The sequence below is a fragment of the Dunckerocampus dactyliophorus genome, chromosome 6 (genome assembly GCF_027744805.1).
Source record: "Dunckerocampus dactyliophorus isolate RoL2022-P2 chromosome 6, RoL_Ddac_1.1, whole genome shotgun sequence".
Classification (NCBI taxonomy): Eukaryota; Metazoa; Chordata; class Actinopteri; order Syngnathiformes; family Syngnathidae; genus Dunckerocampus; species Dunckerocampus dactyliophorus.
In genome coordinates, this window is record NC_072824.1 from 6358899 (window position 1) to 6371179 (window position 12281).

Genomic DNA, 12281 nt, shown 5'->3' on the forward strand with positions numbered 1-12281 from the left:
GTTTACAATGCAATGTTTCTGGATTCTGCTCCCTAACATGGCAGCCAAACCCACGCAGGGCATAATACAGAAGTGGATGTCGAGTCGGGCCTCCTGTTCTATAATCTCCTTGCTTCCCATCATGGGGGACTTTCTGCTTCTTGGTGTACTACAGTCTGTTACATGCATTTCTTATATTATCTATCTAGCGTCTTTGGTGTGAATGCACTTATGCACCCAAAATTCAGTGTAAGCATGCATTGCATCAATTGAGACACAGCCAAAGAGTGTACGTATCTATGAAGTATATCTATGAAGTACATCTTCATGTATTTAAAGTGTCATCTGTGGAGGAAAGCCTCTAAGTGTCTTCAACTGCCCACAAAGAAATTCATGTAAAGAATATTCTTGTCTTGCTAGTCCAAAATGATGTTGGAGCGGAAGGAGGTCTGCGTGCTAACTTTGCGACCTCCAACCTTATGCTCATAAAAGGCGCACTAGCACTAATGCTAACAACGGCGTTGCGATCCAAACCGCCATGCTTTGCTAACGTTCCTTCATGTTTCTACAGTACACTCCAGTGGGCCCTGACACGCCTTAAGACAACGTTATTCTTCCAGCGGAATGCGCTTCACCGAGGTCGCCGTAACGGTCATACATCAAGCGCTGACATGGCGTCATCCATTCATATGTATGTATATTATATCGTATGATATGCCTTCATTATTTGTCAATACACTCGGCATGGTCGCGCTGGTAACGTCAACAAAAGTAGCAAAGTGACACACAAGTCATACTGTTGGACAGCCTACATGACCTCTGCACACACACACATACGTATATTAAAGATGCTTTCCTCTCAGGTTGTCACCATTCCAGTTGCCAGGTTACAAGATGATGTTTACTGCAGGGAAACACTGCATGGTCACAGCTGGACGTGTGTGTGTGTGTGCGCGCAGCTAATATTTGCTCTCTTTCTTTCTCTCTCTCCTATCATTGTCCATGTCATCCCATCTTTGTCTCCTGTCCTTTCATTGTCCTCCTCCTTCCAAATTCTCATACGGTGAGAAAGGTAAACTTTCCCACTCGCTTTCTGCTTGTCCTACTCTGCTCATCTCATTCCTCAACTATGAAGTTTGGATCTCATCTGCAAGATGAATATCAAGACAAGCCGTCACCTTCCTCACAGAGACTTCTTCTTCTACGGTTCATACTGTATGTGTGTCACATATGCAATCTACTTTCTATCATCTACTTCTCTGACATCCACTAATCAGCCTGACTGCAACACCAGCACACAACACAACAAGCGACAATCACGGCACACTACACACTACCAACTGGCAGAAGAGCAGGAGGGAGATGGTGGCCACCAGGATAAGAAGAGTGAAGAAGAGGGTGATGGATGTGAGGAGGATGAGGAGGACAATGAGGAGAGGTCAGGAAGCTAGAGATTAGGATGAAGAGGATGAGGAAAATGAAGATGAGGAGGATGCAGATGAGGATCGTGAGAAGGATGAAGAAGAAGACGAGGAGAATGAGAAGCAAGATGAAGCGAAGAAGACCAGGATGTGAGGAGACTGAATATGATCTCCAGACCATGATAGACCAGTGGTTGCCGAACTTTTTACAGTGGCGTACCCCTTCAGACATTTGACTTGAAGCCATGTACCCCCCTACTGCTGCACACTTAAAAAACATAAACCATATTTACATTTCATTAAACTGAAACATGAAACATGACTAATTGGTTAATTAATCTTATAGTAAGTAATTCTGGTTCAAATAGATAGGATGTGAATTTCTGTTGGAGATGAATAAAGTATTTATTTAAAGTATTTATTTCAGCCGGATGTTGGGATCCTTCCCTTTCAATGGGTTGAACTTGAGCTTCACTTTTGCCCACTTGCAATCGCTATGATATAAATCTGCGGATTAATTTGGTACCAAATTGGAAGGGAAAGTTGAACAAACATGATAAAGCAGTATCCAAAGTACAAAAACACATACAAGCAGCGATAAAACCTCATTATCCGGGGAATCTCCACTCTCTCGTCCTGCACATACTGTACATTGACAGGTTTTCACAGTGCGGGGATGGGAACACCAATATGTTAAACCTTCAACATTAAAGACTCTTAATACACAACGTAACCATCAAACGTACTTACTTATTCATATATCTCCCACAGAGCAACGAAGAACTTCCTGCTGTGTCTTCTTCCTTCTTTCTGCTATGACGGCGCGATGAAGCGTTCAGGTGCGCTCGTAATTGTGAGTGTTAGGCGCAAATTGTTTTTCATTTTTTATTCACGTACCGCCAATGACAATTGTCGTACCCCACTTTGGGAACATAGGATCTAGACGAGGAAGAAAATGAGAACTGTGATGAAGCTGAGGATGAGGTGGATGAGAAAAATGAGAATGAAGTGAATGAGCAAGATGATGCTGAGAAGGATGAGGTTGAGGTGATTGAGGGAGATGAGAATGAACATGAGAATAGTGAGGAAGATTATGATGATGCGGAAGCTGAAGATGAGTACAGTGAAAAAGATGAGGAGGAGGACAAAGACGGTGAAAAGGTGGATGAGGAAGATGAGAATAAAGATGAGAATAGTAACGACAACGATGAAGTGAAAGATGAGAATGACGTGGATGAACATGATGAAAATGAAATTAGGATGATGCGAATAAAGGAGATGAGTATGAAGATGAGAATAGTGAGGAAGATGATTATGATGATGAGGAAGTTGAAGATGAGAATGAAGGTGAGGACAGTGAAGAAGATGAGGAGGAGGTGGATGAGGAAAATGAGTATGAAGGTGAGAATGAGAAAGATGAGAATGAACATGAGAATAGCAAAGATGATGATGATGTGGAACATGAAGATGAGGGGGAGAATGAAGATGAGAATAGTGAGGAAGATTATTATGACAATGAGGAAGCTGAAGATGAGAGTGAAACAGATGATGACAGATGAGGTAGATGAGAATTAATATGAGGTTGAGTGACAAATATGATGCGGAGAAAGATGAGAATAAAAATGAGAAGAGTTAAGTACGTAATGATGATCAGGTGGATGAGGAAGAAGAGTGTGAAGGTGAGGATGAGAAAGATGAGAATGAACATGAGAATAGTGAAGATGATGATGATGTGGAACATGAGGATGAGGTGGGTTAGGATGAGAATGAAGATGAAAATAGTGAGGACAGATGACAGATGAGGAAGACGAGAATGAATATGAGGAGAGTGAAGTACACAATCATGAAGAGGTGGATGAGGAAGATGAGGATGAAAATGAGAATAGTGAAAAAGATGTTTATGATGATGATGATGAAGATGAGGCTGAAGATAATGAAAATGAGAATGACCATGAAGAGAGTGAAGAAGAGGAGAACGAGGAGGAAGGTGAAGATGAGATGGATGAGGAAGATGTGAATGAAGATGAGAACATTGAAGACGATGAGGAGGAGGAGGAGGAGGAAGATGAGAATGCGGTAGATGAGGACGATGTGAATGAAGATGAGAATAGTGAGGAAGAGAGTGAAGAAGATGAGGAGACCGAAGAAGAAGATGGGAAAGAGAAGTGCGGGTTGATGAAGATGAAGATGATGATATCATTCCAAGAAGGAACGCAGCAGACGTGATTGACGGTTAGGTTGTTGCCGTAAATGCATCATCATGCATCATCAGCAGTCATGTGACTGACATGAGAGCATCCATTGTGACCTTCATTGTGACCTTGGACACAGCCCATCAGTAGTCACCACAAAGTCTTTCATCCTGCTCGGCCTCAGCAGGCAGTGAAGAGTGGAATGCTGGGAACGCCCTGCTGCCGTCTGAGGATCAGTCAATGAAAACATGAAGACGTGAGGACATTCCCGCTCGGAGACACACAGGAGTTCAGCTAACAATGAAAACATGAAGACGCAAGGACATTCCTGCTCAGAGACAGACAGTTGATCTAACAATGGCTAAGAGCAGAGGCCAGATGATGACTTGACGGGCTACTAGTCTGGTGGACTCACTGACTGCTGCTGGCCCACAAATCCTCCACTCATGATTGAGTGCAATCATTTCCTCAGAGTGGAGTGCATACTAAACTTTTTCTTCTATTCTGATCAAGCAGTCATCTCATGAACCCTCCGAAACATCTCCAGTCCATCCATACAACCTGCCTGCAGCGAGGGAGGCTTACTGGCAGGGAGCACACACACATCCACACCTCCTGTGAACATCATCAACGCACACTAAAGAACCTCCACAGCGTTCTATTAATGCTCCAGTAATACTCAAGTGGTGGAAAAACATCATCCATCTTTGCTCTTATACAGTGGTGTGAAAAAGTGTTTGCCCCCTACCTGATTTCTTTCTTTTTTGCATGCTTAAATGTTTCAGCTCATCAAACAAATGTAAATATTAGTCAATCATAACACAACTGAACAAAAAATGCAGTTTTTTATTTTTTATTATTAAGGGAGAAAAAAAATCCAAACCTACATGGTCCTGTGTGGAAAAAGTCATAAACCTAATAAGTGGTTGGGCCACCCTTAGCAGCAACAACTGCAATCAAGCGTTTGTGATAACTTGCAATGAGTCTCTTACAGCGCTGTGGAGGAATTTTGGCCCACCCATCTTTGCAGAATTGTTGTCATTCAGCCACATTGGAGGCTTTTCCAGCATGAAGCGCCTTTTTAAAGTCATGCCACAGCATCTCAATAGGATTCAGGTCAGGACTTTGACTAGGCCACTACAAAGTTTTCATTTTGTTTTTCTTCAGCCATTCAGAGGTGGACTTGCTGGTGTGTTTTGGATCATTGTCCTGCTGCAGAACCCAAGTTGGTTTCAGCTTGAGGTCACCAACAGATGGCCGGACATTCTCCTTCAGGATTTTTTGGTAGACAGCAAAATTCATGGTTCCATTTATCACAGCAAGTCTTCCAGGTCCTGAAGCAGCAAAACAGCCCCAGACCATCACACTACCACCACCATATTTTACTGCAGGTACGATGTTCTTTATCTGAAATGCGGCGTTGTTTTTACGCCCAATGTAATGGGACACACACCTTCCAAAAAGTTCATCTTTTGTCTCATCAGACCACAGAGTGTTTTCCCAAAGGTCTTGGGGATCATCAAGATGTTTTCTGGCAAAATTGAGATGACCCTTAATATTCTTTTTGTTCAGCAGTGGTGTTCGTCTTGGAACTCTGCCATGCAGGCTGTTTTTGCCCAGTGTCTTTCTTATGGTGGAGTCATGAACGCTGACCTTAACTGAGGCAAGTGGGGCTTGCCATTCTTTGGATGTTGTTGTGGGGCCTTTTGTGACCTCTTGGATGAGTCGTCGCTGCGCTCTTAGGGTGATTTTGTTTGGCCAGCCACTCCTGGGAAGGTTCACCACTGTTCCATGTTTTCGCCATTTGTGGATGATGGCTGTGGTTTGCTGGAGTCCCAAAGCTTTAGAAATAGCTTTATATCCTTTTCCATCTCAAATAATCTCAGTTAAGCTATGTTTTAACAGGGAGGCAATCACTTTTCCACACAGGGCCATGTAGGTTGTTTTTTTTTTTTCTCCTTTAATAATAACAAGTTTCATTTTGAAACTGCACTTTGTGTTCAGTTGTGTTATCATTGACTAATATTTAAATTTGTTTGATAATTTGAAACCATTAAGTGTGACAAACTTGCAAAAAAATAAATAAATCAGGATGGGGGCAAACACCTTTTCACACCACTGTACATGCATGTCTTCTGTATTCTTTCACATTACTTTATGTGCCATATTTGTCAATGTTATAGCAACATATTTAATCTGTAAGTGTGTTCTTTTTTGCTGCTCTGATGCATAAACACATGTGCTAATAATCTGGCATTGCTAGTGGTATTACTATGTGCAATAATTGTAGAAGTATAAATACTAGTATGTATACTAAATAGTAGGGGTGTCACAAGACACTCAGTTCACGAGACGAGAGATTGGGTACACTAAAACAAGATGATACGAGATCTGAAAAAATGGAAAAAAAAGAAAAAAAATCTAAAAAAAAAAAAAAATACGTGACAACAAATTGCAATCTACTAGTATAATGTCTACTACGTTACACTCTTCTTCACTCTTTGTGTATGCTAATGGCCCCACCTCCGCCCACCAAGACAAAGAGACTATATGACTGACAAAAGGGGTCACTCCGTTCATGCCACTGTTTTATAGAACAAACACGTCAAGGTGCTGAAACCAATGCACAGATTGAATCCTCAGCAGGCGGGAGACGAGGAAAACGCATGCATATGGCAATATAGCAAGGCCGACAAAATTATCAAGCTCATTTTCATTTGTTGTGTGATGGCTTAGTGCCCACGAGACAATTTTTTTCTGAACAAGAAATCTTGTCACGTTTTAATCTTACGAGATCTTGTGACACCTATACTAAATAGTGTGACAGTATTGCACCAAATGTGGAAAATATGCATACGGTGTATAAAACGCGCCCACTAAATTTTGATTTGTGCATATACAAGCCCCACTGGTGAATAAGCCGCACGTGTCCACATCACAAAATGGCTTACTGTGGTGCGCACAAGTCCATGAGGACCAGGTAGCTCTTTATTTGACAGAGGCCAATCATGAACTATGAAAAAACTCATGACGAGCTTGTCAACCCATTGGAAATTGTAGGAGGTCATTACTCAATATAACAGTCTGACTCACCATATCATCTTACAAATCCAAAACACTAAACTCATCACACAGTAACTTAAGACTCAAAAGGTATACCTAAGAAATACACAAATACTGTATGCATCAATATGAGTTTAAATGAAAACAAAACATTTGAAAGTTTTCCCACAATGCATTTCATTTGAGCAAAGCATTTAATTGGAGGACTAACAGCATAGAAAGTAGTGGATGGCGCTGTAATGCTGACGTCATTGCGGCGGGAGGCTGACGTCATTGCAGCGCCCAAATTAATGCGTTTCTCAGACACAATGCATTATAGGAAAACTTTAAGAGGTGTTTTTTTCCATTTCAAACTCGTATGGGTACACGTTTGTATATTTACCATGAATACCTTTTGAGTGTTAAGTTGCTGTGCGATGAGGTTAGTGTTTTGGATTTGTAAGATGACACCTGACTGTTATATTGTTATACTGTTATATATAATGACGTCCTGCAATTTCCAATGGGTAGACAAGCATGTTGGGAGTTCACTCATAGCTCGTGATTGGCTCCTGCCAAAGAAAGACCTACCGTTTCCTCACTGACTCACGAGCGGCACAGTATTTATACAATTAGTCGTAGTTCTGAAGTAAAGGAGATGTCACGAGTTTAGAATTTAGCCATAAATTAGCCGCACTGCTGTATAAGCTGCAGTGATAGTTATAGTTATAGTTAAAAAAAAAAAAAGTACCAGCTTATACACCAGAATTTATGGGTATATGAAAAATAATAGGCTTGGACAGAGACAAACACAACAACCAATCCACTGTTTTTTGTGTGTGTGTGTGTGTGTGTGTGTGTTTCTGCGGGGACATCAAGCTTTGTAGAAGCCATCAGCAAGGAAGTGCTAATAGCTCTGCAGTGTGTGTGTGTGTGTGTGTGTGGAGATTGATCGAACATGCCAAGTCCATCTTGCTATTGCCTGATGGGAGTCAGAGTGTGAAATTGCCACCACAAAGCACAATAACAGGACACACACACACACACACACCCCCACACACACTCATCCATGTCCCTCAGTGCTTTAAGGCAATTTGCAGGTTTTCAGACTTGCAATAATGAAACATTTATATGATATATTATTTGCTATGTGTGTAAACCCACGTCAAACTGTTGCTGTGGATTTAGAGGAGGCATCAGTAATGTATTCTGATTACAAACAAAACATCAAATGAAGACGCAGCCAGCACACATTTGTTTCCATGGCAACAAAATGGTGTCACCCCACTGAGACCAGTTGGCGACTACTGGCATTCCAAAGAGACTCTTTCTGGTGTTTGTGGACGAGAAAGTGGGTCATTTGTAAAGACCTTCCACGGTAGAGCTCTGCTTTTCGAGGGGGTTACGTTCTGAGGCATAAAAACACATGAGTAATTGATACGCCCATTAAAAATGTGTATTTTTTGACACACAGCTCCTCCCAAACCCTCCAATTTAACATTTAATAAAAGTGCTGTAATTATTAGATTAGATTCAGTTCCAGAAGCCTCCCCTTCTCTCTTCAATTGCTCGTGACACAATCCAGGTTTAAGACCTAAATATGCTTTACACACGTATTAAACACATTGAAAGTATAAAATGTATTGTTACTCACCACTAATGAATGATAATGTAATGAATGATGATCGAAGAAAGCATGGAGTCGGGGTCACGGTGTAGCCTTTAGCCTTGTCGTCTTACTGTCATACTGTATATTAACTTGTGTTCACCTCACTGCAAGTTTTGAGGCTGAATTGGCTGTCAATGCTAGTGGTTGCATAGCCAAACTAAGTTTTGCATTTCACAGCACACAACTACGGTGCGTTCAAGGGCCGCTAAATGTAAGCGCAAAATCTTAGCGCTTGACAAAAAATAATATCAGTGAAGGGTAAGGATGTAAACATGTACTGGTGCCCTTTTATTTTACAGTGGTACATGTATGCTGTACATTTTACATTTATTACTGACTTACGGAGAGAAGGTAATGCTTTTTTTTTTTTTAAATGCCTATTTCTGAGAAAAAAATAATATATTTTTTACTAAAAATCCACAAATTTGCAGGGCGTGACTGGTGAATGGTGCGGGGACCCACCGTGTACTGCACACCAACTCTCATTCCACCTGTTCTATCAACCATCTCACATTAGCATTCGTTAGTGGTGGGTACCTAACCTTGAAGACACTTTATGAGCCAGGGCTAAGAAGCATGAACACTAATTAATCGGAATTGAGGATGTGATGTCGTCATCAAGGCTCAGTATTAAGACAGTTAAGCAAGAAGAAAGAAAAGGAAGGAACATTCGGACTAGGATGTCATTGACATGAACAAAGAGCAGTATTCCATTAGAGACCGACAGAAGGAGGATGTAATAAAAGGAGCAGCATTCCAATTAAGAAAAAGTAGGACATGTGAGAGGGAGTGGGGTTCATGTGGAGGATGCAGGATGCAGAAAGGGGAGCAGCATTGATGTTGAGGACACATGAGAGGGTGCAGGATGCATGTGGAGGGTGTGCTATGTAAGCGCATGAGGAGGATTCCAATACGGATGCAATAAAGGAGCAGGATGCATGTGGAGGATGCAGGACAGAGCAGGAACAAAAAAAGGTTACAGGGAGCATTTGCGTACTCACAGTCGTGACAAGGCTTCATTCTTCTGAAACAGAAGTTCCGGGATTTGTGTAAGGCGATTCTTGTTGAGGCGACTGAGCACACACACACACACACACACACACACACACACACACACACACACACAAACAAACACAGAGGTACACACAATGTCAGGTTCCAAAAGGCATTTATTTGTGCATATTGTAGATCAGGGGTGTCCAAGTTTGTATCATTTTTTGGCCCACAGCTCATTTTTTATTGGCCCTCAATATGTGAAGAAACTAAAAAAAGAATTGATTATTAATGACATCACTCTATCGCTGTCTTTCACAAATTAATTAATAAATGATTGCTGTTTTGTAGTTGAATACGGCCTATAATAAAAATAATACAAATGCATATTTACGCAAATTGTACATATTCTTGGCCTAAATAAAGCATTTTCAAGCATAAAATGACTAAATGAACTAACTAAATGAACTAAAATACAAATACAAGGCAGAAGAGGTGTTTTAATTGTGGATGTAGTATTCTACATTGGCCACTAGGTGTCAATAATTGGTGAGACAGGCACCAAACGTGATCGCCAGAACAGGTACTGTATTTATTGCAGGTTTCCATTATCTCACAACAGGCACAATAATAATAATACAGGGTAACAGTTAATACTTAAAGGTGAAACAGATAATAATGAAGTAATTGTAATTCTATTTTTGGCTCACACTGTATAATAATCATAATAATAACACGGGCTACTCTTGGGGCCGTAATCCCCGATAAACTGAAAAGCATCTCTGAACCGCCAACGTCACTTGCTGTCCTCCACCCATCTGCCGCTCGCCACTAAGGTCCCCTTAGACATTTACTATAACACACACGAGCAGGAGTTTTATTTACATCTCAAATGGCTTATTTACTCTTATTTTGTCTACTATATCGGGTAACACGAGTGTAAAGCCATTTAAAGCCGCCATTACAATATATTGATGAGACCGCAGGAAGTACACTGTCCAGAAAAAAACAACAAGGAACTCCTAAAATGTAAGTTTGTTATCTTATTTATGTATAATATGCCTTATTTTCTCTGATTATGTCTACTATATTGTGCAATACAAATGTAATGGTGACCATATGTGTGTTATTTCATGTCTAAAGGGCTCTAATAATCTTAAAAACTATATTTACAAGATTGTAAACAGATTATCTATGCCGTAACTATGTAAGCATTCCATAGCGGTCGGGTCTGGAACCAATTAACCTCGATAAACGAGAGACGACTGTCACCTACACCTATTTTGTCACCTACAACACAAAGCTAAGATGTGGATGTTTCGGGTTGGTTCGTATGTCTTGAGCTACAGTGGGTTTAAAGTACATCCTTCAATGTTGGACATCCCTGTTGTAGATACTCACAGTCGCTCCAGATCCTTCAACTCATCCAGAGCTCCTCGCTCCACCTCCCTTATCTGATTCTCCATCAGGTGACTACAACACAACAACAACAACACAATCAGCACCTCCCAGTGTGCTTATCATGGCCACTGTTTGACACTGGAACAGACTGTATTGGAACTTAGAGGTTCTACTGAACAAAATACTGAATGATGCACTGTGTTCCCAGGTGAAAAGGTCAGGGTTCAGCCCTTCCCTGAGTGAAAATGTGAGTGACACTGACACCCAGTGAGCACCTTTTGGTGTCTCATGTGTCACGGGCGGGGGCAGGGGGCAGAGCCAGCATTCCTAGCGGAAGGTGAGGCTACCAGAGATACGTGGGAAAGACGGAATTCCTGATGGAATTGCCAACGCTGTCATGTTCTGAATGAAGGTGACTCAGGTAGACTCACAGAACTCTCAGGTGTTTGAGCCCGGACAGGTCTGACTTGGTGATGATGGTCAGGTTGTTCCCGTTCAGGTCCCTACACACAAACACGAGTGGTTAGCGTGCATGTACATCACCAGTAATGAACAGCATTCAACAGCAAGCATCCATACTGACGCCAAAATGTGCATTTTCAGTCCGCATTTTCTCAATAAAGACAGCATCTAATTACACACAATAATCTGCTGTAATCTGCCATTATTGCCCGTGGATTTAATAACACACATCCTCATTGTGCGCTTTGATTGATGGCACACAAGCGATGATGTCATCATTCCCACAATGTTTCAAGGAGAGGTAAGATGAGCCTTGAGTGTGTACCTGTGTGTGTGTGTGTGTGTGTGTGTGTGTGTAGTGTCATGTTCCATGAGTGCGACCTTGTCCTGTCATGACGAGAAGAGAGAAGTGAAAGTGTAGAGCTGCTTTTGGAACATTTAAACGTAATAATGCCAATTTGTCTGTAAGCTACAAATACTGACAATATTTTATTATATTACAATAAATGAAATCTTATAATCATTTTAGAATACTTTAGAATGATTTATTAATAATTTATTACTATTAATCAATAATTCATTAATAGTATATACAATTGTAAATAATACAAAAATAAATAATTATAATAATTATATAATGTATTCATTATTTATTTGTAATTATAAATAATAATAAATAATAATATTAATAATAATAACATGTATTTATAATATAATAAATAATAATAAAATTAATAATATTATTATTTATTTATAATTATAAATAAATGATGGCGTCTATCCCTGTGTGTTATTGTTTAATCCCGTTGTTGATGTAAGGAGCTAATGAAGATGTCTGCCAGCAGGAGGAGGAGAATCCCTGGTGTTTTAACATGGTGGTGGTCGTTAGCGATGGAGGGGTGATGCAAGGTGGGAGGAATGGATGGCGCGGGAAAAGGGGGCCCCCCCCCCCCCCCACACACACACACACACACCCCACATACACACACCCCCCGTGCGTGTGCGTGAAATTGCTTTGGCGGTTAGAGTACGGCAGCATGAGGCGGGAGGAACATGTATACGTCCACGCTGAGGAGAGACCGTCTGTACAGCATGACGGGGTCACAGGTCAGCTGACAGACA

The 12281-nt window shown here is 41.0% G+C and overlaps 1 protein-coding gene across 4 annotated transcripts in view; it reads right to left on the bottom strand.

Annotated features, from left to right (window-relative positions):
- The window catches only part of LOC129182846 (slit homolog 1 protein-like), a 65798-nt gene that overhangs the window by 44158 nt on the left and 9359 nt on the right, over positions 1 to 12281 (bottom strand). For 2 of the 4 annotated variants that reach the window (XR_008570701.1, XM_054779426.1), the window contains 3 exons: positions 11129 to 11200; positions 10698 to 10769; positions 9305 to 9376 (listed from right to left, as the gene is read on the bottom strand). Coding sequence is in view for 3 of the 4 variants with exons in the window: in XM_054779426.1 (XP_054635401.1) it covers positions 9305 to 9376; positions 10698 to 10769; positions 11129 to 11200 (216 nt within the window). In the remaining variant the exon portion in view is untranslated. Of the gene's footprint in view, positions 1 to 2150; positions 2213 to 9304; positions 9377 to 10697; positions 10770 to 11128; positions 11201 to 12281 lie in introns of those variants that run through there. The other 2 variants (XM_054779428.1, XM_054779427.1) reach the window with 2 other exon arrangements.